A 16,349-nucleotide genomic window follows, 5' to 3' on the forward strand; every position below is an offset into this window, starting at 1 on the left:
ATGTAATTAATGGATAGGCTAATATTTATATGAGTGTTGGACTCCTTAATAATAATGACAATAAATAATGATATTAATTTTAAATGCCCAGCGAAGTGGACGGGTACGGCTAGTCCATTTATAAAACTACATGATATTACTGTAATGTACTGTAATTACAGGGTACACTCACTGCACTAAGTCCGCTAAAGTCTTCCTCGGCAAGAGGCAGACGCGTTCCATTGCGTCCTCGCAGTAGGCCAGGTAGTACAGGCAGATAGACACGCCGGTAGCGGCGACGGACGGCCTTGGTACTTCTAAGAATTTCTGAAAAAGAAACCGTATCGCTTCGTGATAAGGTTCACTGTGAATTGACATTCTCCTTTTTTTTTGCTGGTAGCCTTGAGAGGCTATATCAGCGTTAACGTAGGGCGTAGGTGAGCTCACGGGGCTCAAATCGGAGGTGTCGCTAACACTGGCCCTAGCAAGAGCAGTGCTTCGCAGAATCTACTACCGGATCGGAAACGCGACCCACTGAGAAGATCCCGCGAGAAACTCAGTGGGCTGTGGCTATGGGTTAATTCACTCGTCGAGCTCTTCTTCGCAAGCTACGGGTTCGACGAGGACGGTGACCGGTGCTTGTGGTACCTAAAAGTACCTTTAGTGGACCGGGAGGATCCGAGATGAGGTGTTTAGGGCTATTCTCCTAATAACAGTTCCTTTGTATTCTCATTTTATTTTATATGGCGCTGGCGGAATGTAAGTCTCAATGAGTTGACGTCACGTGCACCTTTTCAAGTTCAGAGAACGCGTAATGTTAAAGTACTCTTTATTCAAAAACTTTACTTGAGAGTATTTTTTCCCCTTTTTTAATAAACACTATATTTATTTATTTATTGCTTAGACGGGTGGACGAGCTCACGGCCCATCTGGTGTTAAGTGGTAACTGGAGCCCATAGACATCTACAACGTAAATGCCGCCACCTGCTTTGAGACGTGAGTTCTAAAGTCTCAGTTTTAACAATAAAACGGCTGCCTCGCCCTTCAAACCGAAACGCATTACTGCTTCACGGCAGAAATAGGCAGGGCGGTGGTACCTACCCGTGTGGACTTCTAACACGTCCTACTACCAGTAAAGACTATATTATATAGCTAGTTATTCTAATAGAACACTATATATAGCTTCCGGTTAATATATCCATCGCGGAGCACCCTGTATGTGTATTGCACATCGGTTTGATTCTCATACCTGCGGACTTTTCGTGAAGTGACTAGTGAAGTTGTGAGATTTGTTTTATTTTGTCTACTTAGTGTTTCTTCAGGTTTAAATGTGTAATGACGGTTGTTTATTAACTGTTTAGTATCTGTGAAAGTGCACAAATGTGGGAAAATGAAACAAAGCCGCTGAATGTAACTTCTCGGGATCCTCCAAAAAGTCCACTGAAAAAGTCTCAGTAAGTGACCACCATTTTACTGAAATTATATTTCATCCCATCATTTCATTTTTCACATAAAAAAGTTTTCAATAAAATTAAAATAAGAATTGACCTAAAGGTCTTAGTTACCAGGTCGTAAAATTCCTTAAAAAAAAAACATACCTGCAACCCTCCCATGTTTATAAAGTCTATCGAGAACTTCTTGTGGCAGAGGAGCGCCGCCAAGTACTTTAGGGCTTCGAAGGCCAGACGGGAGTCTCGGGACTCCCGTACGTTGAGGTACCCCAGGATCAGCCCTAGGGCGTTCTGCTCGAAGACATGTGACAGAAACTGAAAAGAAAAGGAAACGTATGGATGAATCATAGATATGTAGCTAATGACTGAGTAAGAGAGATAGGAGATGCAGTGTTAGGTGTGTAAGAGAGACTGTGAATTAATGTATAATTTTACTGGTGGTAAGACCTTGAAGCAGTAATGCGTTTCGGTTTGAAGGGTGGGGCAGCCGTTGTAACTTATATCTCAAGGTGGGTAGCGGCATTAACGTTGTAGATGTCTATGGGCTCCGGTCCACTCATCTAGGCAACAAAAATAAATAAAAAATGTTTGACATATAGTTTTATTAAGGACGGAATTAAAATCATGTTTATGTGAAGCAATTAACTGCTTTGTTGGTCTAATTCGAATAGAATCCTCTCATCTCCCACATATATGTATGTAAAGAAAAAACTTTAGTTATAAATACTAAAATAGAATGATGATCAAAGATTTTGCTGCAGCAGGCAAACAGGACCGTGCTAAAGATGTTAATAAGACCTAAAATGGCATTGTCGTCGAAGGTTGTAAGATGTGATCAGAAGGAGTTCGATTTTGGGCAAGCATATGTAAAGAAAAACTTTAGTATTTTAAATTTTTTATACCTCTTTAGTTTAAAAAAAAAAAGATTTTTCTTAGAATCAGTCATTCAGTGAAGAGAGTTAAGTTTTGCATAATATGTATAATTGTTGATTATTATTGTTTAAAATATTAATAAAAAAATGGGCTTTAATTTTTTTCCTAATTAAAGAAAACGCAATGAACCCTTTTATTATTAATCCATTCTGGAGTATTCCATTTCATTATATGTAAATGTATGTATGTGTAATTATATAATTACTAGAGGTCCCGCAGTAGTCGAAATTCGACTATAATTAATTGGAATTGTAAGTTTGTACACTATTATGATTGTATTTTATACTTCTATAATCACAAATTTCGCCAAGACTACACTATAAAAAATGTTAATAATGACAAACAATATTTAATCTATTCTCAATTTGACCACAGACGTCAAGAACAAAAGTTTGACAATAAATAGTATGCATGCGTGTGTGCGTCAAATACATGGTATGTAGTGTGTGTGTAATGTTTTCTTTATTGATTTAATGTATATTTTACGCATTATTTAAAAAAAATATTAGCATTGTGCACTTCTTTTCTATATTTTCTATAAGTGTGGAAAATTTCATACTCCTGCGTCCGCGCAATTTTTGTAAAAAGGGATACAAAGTTTTTGCTTCACGTATTAATTTATAGAAAATTAAATTGTGTGTGACACAGTTTGTTTATTATAATAAGTTTATTTGTTTTAAAAGGTAGGTATACGACATCAAAATCAAATTTGAAGTAGGTAGCTAAAAGCGCCTATGTCGACACAACGTGACTTCCGTCCCTCAGCTTGAGACTTGAGGTCGAAGACCCAATTGTACCGTGTAGCGACCGCCCCGCGCCTCGGACTATGCGCGACAGCTTGGTGGCAGAAATAGGCATGAGGCTGGTGCTCTGACTGACGCCGTGACGAGGGTCGCGGGTTCGATCCCCACATCGGGCAACACACAAAATTTTCTCCTTTATAGTTCAAGAATCTTTGGTTTCCACAGCGCAGGGGACTTTGGTTAGGGGGACGGACGACAGAGTCCCTCCGACTATAATGCGATCTCTGCTAGTAAATATTGGATTATTTAATTCAAAAAATGGCAACACAGCTCACTTCTTGATATTCTCCCATCGGCGTCAGGTACCTGAGTATGAGCATCTGCTTAGTGGCGTCGGTCGGCGGGTGTATCTGTATGTTACCTGGAGTAGAATAAAATATATATATTGTTGTATGTAAAGAAAAACCTTTATTATTTCAAAATCTTTAGTTTTTAAAAAAGATTTTTCTTTAGTGTCATTCAGTGTCATAGAGTGAAATCTTATAATGATATTTGGGTACTTTTTTTATTGCTTAGATGGGTGGACGAGCTCACAGCCCACCTGGTGTTAAGTGGTTACTGGAGCCCATAAACATCTACGACGTAAATGCGTCACCCACCTTGAGATATAAGTTCTAAGGTCTCCAGTGTAGTTTACAACGGCTGCCCCACCCTTCAGACCGAAATGCATTACTGCTTCACGGCAGAAATAGGCGGGGTGGTGGTACCTACCCGCGCGGACTCACAAGAGGTTTTACCACCAGTAAATAAATAAATATAATTCAATTGACTATGTTTTGCTTAAGACAGAAACTTCAATGGTACTGCGTCGCATCGCATCGCTCAATGAGGACAACGGCCAAGACAAACCTATGACGTAGGTCTCCATCTCCGCCCAGCTCGAGTTGGAGGAGGTCTCGTGGTTGTGGTGCGCGGAGGGGGGCGGCGGGCGCGGCGGGGGGGACATCATGCCCCACGCGGGGGGGGACGCGGCGCTGTCTGGGGGACACAACCGGTGCATTCAATAAAATTCAAACTTCATTACAGATACTAAATTTGTTGTTAACAATTGAGATACGCTCGTAATAGAGGCAGTTGATATTTATCAACTTCCTGCCTCATCCCGGACAAAGATTTTCATTCTTCCACTCTTCTAAAAGTGTCTGGAGATTTTAAGCTAAGTTTAAAACAACTTTAACTATGCATAATGAATTAACTGTATTTATATTTTTATTGCTTAAGTGCATGCGCGTCATGAAAAGTCTACCCATCTTTTTTTTTTATTGCTTAGATGGGTGGACGTGCTCACGGCCCACCTGGTGTTAAGCCCATAGACATCTACAACGTAAATGCGCCACCCACCTTGAGATATAAGTTCTAAGATCTCAGTATAGTTACAACGGCTGCCCCGCCCTTCAAGCCGAAACGCATTACTGCTTCACGGCAGAAATAGGCGGGGTGGTGGTGCCTACCTGTGCGGACTCACATGTGGTCCTACCACCACTAAAAAGTATGTATATCAGTGTCTGGTGCCCATAACACAGAGAATCCTAATTTGGGGCCGGATGACCGTGCGTGGCATGATCCCACTTAGCTATCTACTTTGAAAAAAAAAAAAAGGTAAATTATATAAGGCGTGTCTACACAGAAACTCCTCACTATTGTAATTTTTAACCGGCGTCTCGGGATCTGTCGTGGGCGGATCGTCGACCGCCATGTCCTCGGCGCCGCCATCTTTGTCTTTATCTCGATCTGTCAAATGAAAATAGACATTACTGTTTTTGTCTTTAATAATAATATAATATTAAAACAATAATAAAATAAGACCACGCTATATTTATAAACATTAACAAAAGCAAAACATTAACTGTCCCCTTCACACTCATAAGCTAGAGCACGAGAGAGAGAGAGAGAGAGATGGGCAGACTTTTCATGATGCGCATGCAGTGCGACGTCACGCCGCGCGCTACACACAAACACTACACAAGTGCAACGTGTGAATGTGTTGAACGCGAGCTACATGGTAGGCGGAGTGGGGGGTGTTAGGTTTTATTTTTGTTACGAAATTTCTTGATTCGGTTGCCGCGCTCAAAGCCCGCGATAAAAGCTATGCATTAGCTTAAAAATTCAAATTGTTTCTACTGATGAGCACTAAACCAAGGTCAATAGTTTACTTAACAATAAAAAGTCTTGTCTGTTCATACCGAGACAAGAGGGACAAGTGTGTGATAGGTACCTGGTTCTCCATTTTTCTCTGACCCCGGTCCGTTGCATTTTATATCGTTATTGCGTTTCTTGTCGAAGCGCGCGAAGTGTCTCGTCTGACTGGGCGGCGTTACTTGACTGCATTGCTGAGATCAAAACAGAGAAAACATTAAAACTTTAAACGGAGACAAACAAAGCTTACAGCATTTCTAATAGTGTCTCTGTAGACACCGGAATGAGGTGGGTCGACGAACTGGTCATAATAACTGGTACGGACTGGATACCAAAGGCAAGAGACCTTGAAGAATGGTGTGCTCGTGAAGACACCTACACTCAGCAATGGGCAGACACTGTGACATGAATGTCAAAGAACATCTGAGATATAGGGTGCCCCTAATATATAAATAATGATAATAATAATAAATTAATTTATTATCTTTTACACAGATTTAGATAAATACAGGTAGATTAATAAAAAAAATGGGCTCAGCTAATGATGTTTCAAGCAGCGCTGATTTCGAGTCACCCTCATTCCCCTATGGTTTATTGCGGGTCTCAAGGCTAGATACATGTGAACAGATTTCAAGCATGGTATAAACTTAAAAAATTAAAACGTGAACCTGAATACAATATACCGTCATTAAATATGATTACAGGACGCTATCTACATATTAATACGTGAAGCAAAAACTTTGTATCCCTTTTTGCGAAAATTGCCCAGACGGAGGAGTATGAAATTTCCCACACTTAGAAAGAATATAAAGAAGGAGTGCAGAATGCTAATATTTTATTTCATTATGCTTAAACAATGCATTAATTCAATAAAAAAAAACATTACACACACTATCATGTATTTGATTGATGATCACATAGGTTTGTCGAACTTTTGTTATTGTTTAAAGTCTGTGGTCAAATTGAGAATAGATTAGTATTGTTTGTTTTTGAAGTTATACTTCTTTAGGCGCGTTATGAAAAATTGATGAGTGAAATTTTACAATGCGCGCGCACCGTGACACAAAATTAACAGAATTACTAAATCACTCATTACAATACGACTGACGTAACTTAGCGAGTCTGAATATAGCCGCAGGTGAACTTTCGCGCATGTACACTCGTAAAAAAAAGTGTTATTAGCATTCATTTTTTAGTAATATAAATGACAAAATTATTATTTAATATAATTCATACTAAATATTATTAAATTATTAACGTTAAATATTTATTATTAATTATTTAATATTTAAAACTATTTTTTATTATTTAATTATAATTATTATTTAATTAAAAAAAGAAATAAATTTAATAAAAATAAAGTATAACTTCTTACGCGCGTACATATGTACACGCACCATTTTTTTAAATATTATTTGTCTATGGCGTAGTCTTGGCGAAAACTGTGAGTATAGAAATATAATAATAGTCTTTGACAATAGAACCAAAATAATGTTCAAACTTATAATTTCAATTAATTATAGTCGAATTTCGACTACTAGTTATAATAAAATCTTCTCATACGCTACTGCCCATTCTCCGGTGAATCCCTTCTCATATGAACACCTCCAGAAAGATATAGGGATTACATTTCCTAGGCCACACTATATGACCGATCTGATACTCCTTACCTTATCATCTTGATTTTTGTTCCTCAAGCCGTGCAGCCTCCTCAACATGAGAGGAACTAACATTGCATTTAGGTCCCTGAAATAAAAGTTTAAAAAATCTTTATTATATTGGTGATTTAATCTCGATTTTGGATTAGTAATCGTTTTAATGGTAGATATAGCAGTATTGGTTTTTTTTTTTCCTGCCTAAGCTGGTAGCCTAGAGAGGCTATTCCAGCGGAACCTTAACTAGTAGGTGAGCTCACGGGGCTCAAACCTGACGACGATGCTAACACGAACCCTAGCAGAATCTACCACCGGATCGGAATCGCGACCCACTGAGAAGATCCGGCGAGAAACTCAGTGGGCTGTGTCTGAGAGTTAATTTACTTGTCGAGCCCTTCGTCGCAAGCGACCGGTTCGACGAGAACACCGTTAGTGGATCGGGAGGATCCGAGATGACGTGTTTTGGGCGACGTCGACTGCTTTCCATTCTGTCCGCAGGATCGGGAATGTAGTTACCGGCGGCCACGATGAGAGGGTTCTCGTGTCGTGCCGCTTTATCGAAGTGGTATCAGTATTGTTGTACTATACAGGATTATATCGATTTTTGCAAATCAAACTATTTGCATAATTGTTGAGAAAACGTGTAACTGCTTCACGGCAGAAATAAACAGAGCAGAGCGACAGAGAGAGACAGGCAATTATCCGTGCGGAACCACAAATTGCCCTACAAACAGTAATTACGTAGACTTAAATTTTTTCGAGTTCGATTTTTATTATACAATGATAGTTCTTCATTGTTATAGTCATTCGTGAACATTTGTTAAGTACGTATTTAATTAGAAAGATTGGTACCCGCCTGCGGGATCCGAACACCGGCATAGTTGCTACGGCTAGAGAGAAAAGATACAATTTAGGAAGAGCGAGAGTGAGAGAACAGACAGAGCGTCTCGCGAACCACTCGACCGTGGAGAGAGGGAGAAAGCGAGATAGATAGTTTCTTTTAGTGTATAAAAGAAACTATCTTCATCAGCATTCCCTATTACAAATATTACAATTATTTCAATGGTGGTAGGAGGACGTCTTGTGAGCCCGCGCGGGTAGGTACCGCCACCCTGCCTATTTCTGCCGTGAAGCAGTAATGCGTTTCGGTTTGCAGGGCGGGACAACCGTTGTAACTATACTGAGACCTTAGAACTTATATCTCAAGGTGGTTGGCGCATTTACGTTGTAAGATGTCTTGGGCTGTGAGCTCGTCCACCCATCTAAACAAATAATAAAAAAAAATACAAGGAAAATTTGATTTAAGGATGAAAAATTAAGTAAACCACAATACTAAGCACCGCAAAAGAAGTTTCACTTCTTTTGCGTGCACCAAGTCGCAGGCGCATATTTTTTATTGTCATCATTTTTGAGATCTTGTGAAGAGTTTAACAGTTTCCGTCATCACACGCGACTGAGTTTAAACCGTAAAAGTTCTCTGAATAATATTTATATCAATGCGTTCACCACATATCGTCTTTTCGGATTAAAAGTGTACAATTTCCAAAAATATTCGAAATTGAGTTAATATGCGTAATTATTTGGTATCACCAGTATTTTTCTCATAAATACTGTCAAAATAGCGTAGTTTAGTTTTTTTTATTTTAGGTTACCTATATTTTGAGTACTATTAACTAATTAATTAATACATAATTTTATCTTACTTTAAAAGACAGAAAATGTAACACGTAAAAAATAAAAAATAAATCATATGTTAAACCTTTAAAACGCTCTCCTGTAAAATTAGTAAGTTTTGAGATTATACAGTTTGAATAAGAGAAGACGATATTACAGTTCTTAGCACGGACAAATATGGCGGATGGGGTTCTCTTGAGAAGACTCACCTAAAATTAGTAGCTATATCCTGCACCTCCATCGCGGCTGCGAGCAGGCCCGTGGCGTAGCACTGCAGCGGCTCCGTGGAGCTGGTCGCCCAGTTCACTAGCCTCTGTATCAACGCCTCGTTATCCTGAAGTTTGAAAATCACAATTATTTTGTATAAAATCTATATACTAATACGTGAAGCAAAAACTTTGTATCCCTTTTTCCGAAAACTGCGCAGACGGAGGAGTATGAAATTTTCCACACTTATAGAGAAAATAAATAGAGAAGAAGTGCATAATGCTAATATTTTTTTAAAATAATGCATAAAAGATACATTAAATCAATAAAGAAAACATTACACACACTACATACCATGTATTTGACGCACACACGCATGCATACTATTTATTGTCAAACTTTTGTTCTTGACATCTGTGCTCAAATTGGGAATAGATTAAATATTGTTAAATTGGTACCCGCCTGAGATTCGAACACCGGTGCATCGCTCAACACGAATACATCGGACATTAGGCCATGACGACTTCGAAATATCAGTCTTTCTGTTAATATATGAAATAATTTTCAAAAACACACCTGAAATACGACGCTCATTTCTAATCCGGGCATCAGGTCTAAGGTCAGTCTGCACGCAGCAACATTCAACTTGTGGACATCTCGTCCTGTGATATTCTGCCTTGAGTAGTATGTGTCTCGGACGTAGTCATTAACTAACTAGAATAATAAAAGCATTGTGTAAGATTTTTTCACTTAACTATAATGAGTTTCCTGAGGATACTAGTATTGGTGTGTACCAGGTGAATCCTAAACTTTATAAAGTCCAACCTCAAAACATCCAACAATACTATCATTCTATTTCTTTGTCCTAGTTTCTTGGCCTGGATCACAATGTTCTCAAATGCATTTTTATTTTAAAGTTTGGTTGTAACTTCAGGGTTTTTTTACTATGTAACACTGTAGTGCTATCTCAGCAGGATCTGAGGTCTAGGCAAGATGGTATGGGTCCATACCACCATCTTTACTTCTTGTCATAAAGCATTTATGCAGTTTGACTTAGAAGTCAGTCCTTGTACAGATGTTACAATCAAATTCACCTCCCAGTATTCCCGAACTGCAAAAAGTCACCTTCAAACTATGTTCGAAAACAATATCGACGCTTGAAAGGCAAACGTGACTAAGCGACAATAACTGCATTGTACATAAATGATAGGCAATAACGATATTCGATGCGCAAAATATTTCTAGGTTTATTAAAATCATTTCAATCCTACAGCTACTAGCTAAATTCTACTACAGCTAGATTCGTTAAAATATATTTTGTTTTCAGGTATTTCAACTTTAAATTAGTCTACTAAGTTAGTTCACGCATTGTCAGTCACGTTTGCCTTTCAAGCGTCGATATATTTTTCAGCCTTCAAACAACAAAAACTATTGTTCTTATTCAGAACTAAAAATGGCCCTTAAATTTTTAAAAATCAATAGGGTTCGATAAATCCATACCTTAGTCATAAAATTGTCTTTCTTAAACATAACTTTGAGTGCATGACCCAGAGCACACTCCGGATCTGTCCTGGATGGATGTCTCTCGTCAAACGGGTCTGGGTCTTTTTTCATGAAATTCTCTGTCTCTGCTTCTATGATCTCCGCTATCCTATAGCATAAATTTAGAATATTTTCTGGATAAAGTAAATATAGAGACCTATTTAAATATTAAGAAATACAATAAACAACTAGTTTCAAATATGACTCTACTTTTTAGGTTTAATCTATTACGTTCTTTGTTTTTTTTTAAAGGTTACATCCTCTAGGTCAAAGGTCCTCTATATAACGGAATATTTGGCAACTTTAGAAGTATAGAAGTCCATCTCTATGATTAGACATATATGATTTAATCGAAACAGGTACACTTGAGGTAATACATTACTTAAGGATATGTGTAAAGTAGTAATATTAAAGGTAATCGGTTAAGTAATTAGTGAGCCTGATTACTGAATCTTATGGTTCAGGGTCATGAGCAGTTTGAGTTAGTATTTTTATTAAAGTTGTTTGGTATCTAGAATCCAATTCCACAAGTTATCTCATTCACATATATCCAAGTGGCGAAACAGGAGAAAGTATACTCAGGGATAAAATGTTTAATTTAATTTTTACATAATTTATAGTCAAATTTCAGGATATTAAGTAGGTGAGCGGTTTAATTAGCCATAGCTTACACTGCTGTATTTGATACATAAAATATTGTAATTGCATATGCTTTTAACCCAGTCACCCAGTATATTTAGCTGATCTGATCTAAATATGTTTTAAGTGGAGCAGTACTCAACACTATTCTTCAGAGATCAATTTGCATCAATAAATAGTAAATAACATATTCTATTAACTAATTTTAAATTGTTCATGACATTTAGTAGTAAAAATTATCAATTGCTTTTTTTTATGTACAATAATAACAAATCTTATAAGGATATGATATCAAGCGATAGTACTTTAAAATAGAATTAGAAATTAAAAATAGAACATTCTGGGCATAGTATAAATATATTCAGCTAATCCACACGTGTGAAACATACGTTGTGTGTATCAATGTGGTATTAAATTCCATAGTTGACAAAATTTTCAAAATAAAAACATACCTCGTCAAAGTGGGTATAGGATCGTAATTTGGCTGCGTATGTTGTTCCTCCCATTGCCTCAACAGTTCTGTTACCTCTTGAGCCGGTGGCGAATCCATTTAACTAGTAATTTTACAATTAATCTGTTTTCCTAACCTCACTCTTGTATCAACTATTTGTCATTTGTTTGGAAAGACAGTTTATACATGTAACTTATCTCTATTTTATCAAAAAATTATCCCAAAATTTACTTTAAATTATACTTTTTCATTTATATAAATAATTAAATTTACAAATATTGGTATATCTTTGATTTCATCAATTTTTCTGTCTTTGTGCCGCGCACTATGGCATTAAAATTTTATTTTTGGGATGCCAAGTTTTGAAATTAGAAATCCGAGGTTTTAATATAGACTCGAATCATTCAAGGCAGTAAGGGTTAATGTAGTTTTCTCGTATGTGTTTTTAAATAGTTTTAAACATAAGCATATAAAATATAACAATTATTTCATTATTTTTTTCGTGAGCTAAAGAAGTCATTTGATACAAAATATTCTCTATGCTCTCTCTATTTCTTTTGTAAGATCTATGAGTACTGTTAATTTAATAAATAATTTAACTTTTTTTGTACTAATCCTGACCCATAGACTGTTTGAAATACCAGATAGATTTTTAGATTAATTCGTCAGGACTGCAGGATTGCCACTTAATATCGATTGCGGAATTTTGCTTGTATCAAAGTAAGATTTATAAACTAAGTCGAGTGTATGTGTCAGCGGAATGACACGAATAATTAAGTGAAATACTACAATATTGCCAAAGATTTATTTTGTTCCAAAATGAATCTAGCAACCTAGGCTCTGTAAATTTGGCCGCCTTTTTTTGATTTTCGGATTTTTTTTATTTTTAATTATTTGTTCGTCATTTGTTCGTTAATGAAATTGATGTTCGAAATTTAAAAAAAATTATTTACGTCTATATTAACTTAATTATTATTATCGAGAAGTATCTTGATTGATATATATTATAAGGCTTCGTTTTTTTTAATTAATTTGTTTTTTATGACCAATCAATCACCAATAGTCATCGAACAAACGATAATTGATCAAAATGAATTAATCTGAGCGATAAAAATAAAGATAAGTAAGTAAGTAAGGAGGGGCAACTTAAGGGTGACCATTTGTTTAATTAATTATAAATAAATAAAAGGACAAACAATTTTTACATCCGAACATTAACGAACAAATGACGAACAAATAATTAAAAATAAAAAAAATCTGAAAATCAAAAAAAGGTGGTTTGAGGTGATGGTTTGTTTATTAGATATAAAATAATTAATAATTGGGAATTTAATTGTTTTTGTGATCGAGCAATCACCAATAGTCATCGAACAAACGATAATTGATCAAAGTGAATTAATCTGAGCGATAAAAATAAATATATGTATCTAGTAAGGGGGCCCACTTAACGGTGATCATTTGTTTAATTAATTATAAATAAATAAAAGACGAACAAACAATTTTTACAGTCGAACATCAACGAACAAACGACGAACAAATAATTAAAAAAAATCGAAAATCAAAAAAGGGGGGCCAAATTTACAGAGCCAACAACCTATCATTTCGAGCCCGCATATTTTCAAAAAGAATGGCATATTTTTGCATTTTATCTGCACAACATGCTGTTAGAATAAGATTGTGTTTCAGCAAATTACAATTTATTTTGGTAAATACAAAACTAAAATTATGTAGGTACAAAGTATCATCATTTTGGAGGTAGAATCCCTTTTTCAGTTTTAAAGTTTCTACTATATGTTCTAACCTCTGTTTATACTTTTTTAAGTAATCTTTTTAGAAGTTTGTACTGAATCAAATAAATCTTGGAAGCTTGTGTTACTTTTTTGTATGACAACATTACAAATACAGATTACCTACTTTTTTCCTTGTTTCACAGATAATTAATAGTCAAAATGCTTATTAGAGATTACAGTTTTCGGCAAAATTCACTTAATCAGTTTTTATAGTAGATTTTGGAAATTTTCTTTCACATTAGCACACTGACTACCTACTACAAGAGAGACTATTTGTGTTTTTAAAATCCTTTTTCATAAGATATAATGTGCTCGTCTATAAAATAATCCGTAATTTAAGAATTTCAAAATAACTTTTAAATAATGCAAATCTAGAACAAGTATGTAACTTTAATAATTTTATGTATTTCTTTTTTGTTTTTAATTCATATTGAAGCTAAATTGGATGGTCGTTCATAATAGAGATCAGTAACTTTCTTGCTTTTAAGTTTCTAGATAGATAAAGTTACGCAAACTGGTAATGATAATGAACGCAGTAGCTTAGGTGAATGATGTTAGCCCCTAAAAAAAAATTTTCTTTCCTGTTTTCTACTTATTTTCTATTAATTCGTTTGTTCATCATTTGTTCTTGATTGTTCACTGTTAATAATTGTTTGTTCTGCATTTATTTATTTTAAAAAAATTATTAAAAATATACCTACAAGTTAGCCCCCCGATTGCAATTTTTAATATTTTTTCGTCCTTAATGACTCGTAAACATTCATTTTCGATTGTTCTTATATAAAATACGTTTGTTCTTTTTCGAAATTACTAATTTTTTGTTTAATTAACTATTTGTATTAGTTGAATAAATGTATGCAAAATATGTGTACTGCGCATGCGTCAACTATAATGCCTCAACTTTCTACGCGGTTTTAATCGTGAAAAAAAAAACAATTATAAATCCTGAAGGATCAATTAATTGGTATACAGTTTAATTAAAAAAAATAAAAAATTAATAAATGAAATAATGTGCATTCCCGTAAAGTTAGACCAAATACATTTTTTCCATCCTCTTACCTATCGTATTAAAATGTTATTTTACTAATGTTAGGAATATAATTTCGACTGTGTACAAAAGTTATTGTATACCTACATTATCTCTTGAAAGATAAATAATGAACATATTTACTTATTTGTTTATATTACCTATGTGAACTCCCTATCTTTTTTATACCTTCATAACGTTAAGTAGGAGGATGGAAAAAATGTATTTGGTTTAACTTAACGCCAATGCACATTATTTCATTTATTTATTTTTTAATTTTTTAAATAAAACTGTATACCAATTAATTGCTCCTTCAAGATTTATATTTGTTTTTTTTTTCACGATTAAAACCGCGCAGAAAGTTTAGGCATTATAGTTGACGCATGCGCAGTACACATATTTTGCATACATTTATTCAACTAATAAAAATAGTAAATTAAACAAAAAACGAGTAATGTCGAAAGAGAACAAACGTGTTTTATATAAGAACAATCGAAAATGAATATTTACGAGTCAATAAGGATGAAAAAATATAAAAAATTGCATTAGAGGGGCTAACTTGTAGGTATATTTTTAAATATTTTTTTTAAATAAATAAATGCAGAACAAACAATTGATGTGCCTTTGGAAAACATACAGCATTGTATTATGAAGAAGCAGTGTGTACTTAGCTTAAATTCCTTGTCTATGTCCAACCATAGACAGTCAATTTAGTTCCATCTTTAGCCGCTAGGTGCTGCCAGCAAGTATAAAGGAAGCGCAGCCATCTTTGATCTCCATAGCGTTGTGTACTTTCGTACTGTGAAGTCGCAAATCCACAAATATTTATTCGACTTCTTATTAATTGCAAAAAATATTTATTTTGTGTTTCTATGAGTGTTATTTTGCAATCATTACGAGTATTATTTACCAATCCTATCATCGGATGCCATGAATCACGCGTCATCTGTTGGAGGTGATGTTGAGTCAAGCTCCATAATTTCCGAGAGGGAAGATGTCCAGGCGAGACGCGATGGAGACGCCTCGCGTTCGAACAGCTCGTTAAGCGAAAAAGAACAAAAGGAGTCTCTGCGTAAGAAACGACGGGATTCAAAGGTAACGGTCGATCTTCGAATCGGCTCGTTATCCCACCAGGTCAGTGACGTTGTAAATCTAATAATGCATCAACTGTGTGTAACAATTGAATGTAACGAAAATTGTTGTAAACAAATTGATCTCGTCAATACGGAAATTTTGACAAAAACACAACAGATTTAAACTAATAATCTTTGTAACATAATTACTGAAAACTTTGGCAAATCGTCGTACAAGTTATCCGTAAAAGCGTCTTAAATTGTATGCGGAAAAAAGGGCCGTATGGATAAAAATAAGACGTCAAAGTTTAATTTCCGTGATCTCTAACAAAGTATCCTGTTGCCAACGCACCACTCATTGAGGAATTTTTGTTTGATAATACTAAATTGAAATCTATTCAGTCCCTCGGAGGGCTACAATCCTATTTGTCACAACCTCGTACAAAAGGCAAGCCAAACATTATAAACAATTATAGTCTGTAACATCTGGCACAATCCAGAGGGGGCAATTGAAGACACCGACGGGAGGCACTGAGTGCCACCAAAATTGTAATAATTTGTAAACCATGTATGATTACCAATACCGTAAAAAAAAAAAAAAAAAATTGCTTTTTCTGCGGAAGAAAAGCGACGGTTCAATGCGTCCAATTTTCGATTTTCGAGAGTTGAACAAGGTCGTAAAGATAAAACACTTAACTGTTTTCGGACACCTCGGTACCAAACTTTCTCCACCCAGGGGACTGGATGATAAAATTGAACATTTCTCAGGAATATTTTTTCTAGTATCGGTCGCAAAATTTCGTCAATACTTCTTGAGGATCAGTACCAAGGTACCAGTATCAGTACCTTCAGGAAGGAATCGGTACCTTCTTATGAGTTAGTATGAAATGACATGCCTACCCTTCGGTCTGGCTTCAGAGCCACACCTTTTTGCTTCTATAACATGCGGGTCGCAGAGACCTTGCGTGCAAAGGGAACTCGAGTGCTAG

At 35.6% G+C, this 16,349-nt stretch overlaps 1 protein-coding gene across 2 annotated transcripts in view; it reads right to left on the reverse strand.

Annotated features, from left to right (window-relative positions):
- Positions 1–11,819, reverse strand: part of mahj (LisH and WD40 domain-containing protein mahjong) — a 54,004-nt gene extending 42,185 nt beyond the window's left edge. For both annotated transcript variants that reach the window (XM_028172500.2, XM_028172499.2), the window contains exons 1-11: positions 11,472–11,819; positions 10,339–10,489; positions 9,415–9,552; positions 8,841–8,965; positions 6,973–7,048; positions 5,382–5,496; positions 4,805–4,897; positions 4,016–4,144; positions 3,442–3,527; positions 1,578–1,745; positions 173–306 (exon numbers count right to left, since the gene is read on the reverse strand). In XM_028172500.2, coding sequence (XP_028028301.2) covers positions 173–306; positions 1,578–1,745; positions 3,442–3,527; positions 4,016–4,144; positions 4,805–4,897; positions 5,382–5,496; positions 6,973–7,048; positions 8,841–8,965; positions 9,415–9,552; positions 10,339–10,489; positions 11,472–11,569 — 1,313 coding nt within the window. In that variant the 5' untranslated portion in view covers positions 11,570–11,819. The remainder of the gene's footprint in view (positions 1–172; positions 307–1,577; positions 1,746–3,441; positions 3,528–4,015; positions 4,145–4,804; positions 4,898–5,381; positions 5,497–6,972; positions 7,049–8,840; positions 8,966–9,414; positions 9,553–10,338; positions 10,490–11,471) is intronic.
- Positions 11,820–16,349: the final 4,530 nt, after the last annotated feature.

This window comes from Bombyx mandarina, chromosome 24, assembly GCF_030267445.1.
Source record: "Bombyx mandarina strain Sakado chromosome 24, ASM3026744v2".
In the NCBI taxonomy this organism is placed as follows: Eukaryota; Metazoa; Arthropoda; class Insecta; order Lepidoptera; family Bombycidae; genus Bombyx; species Bombyx mandarina.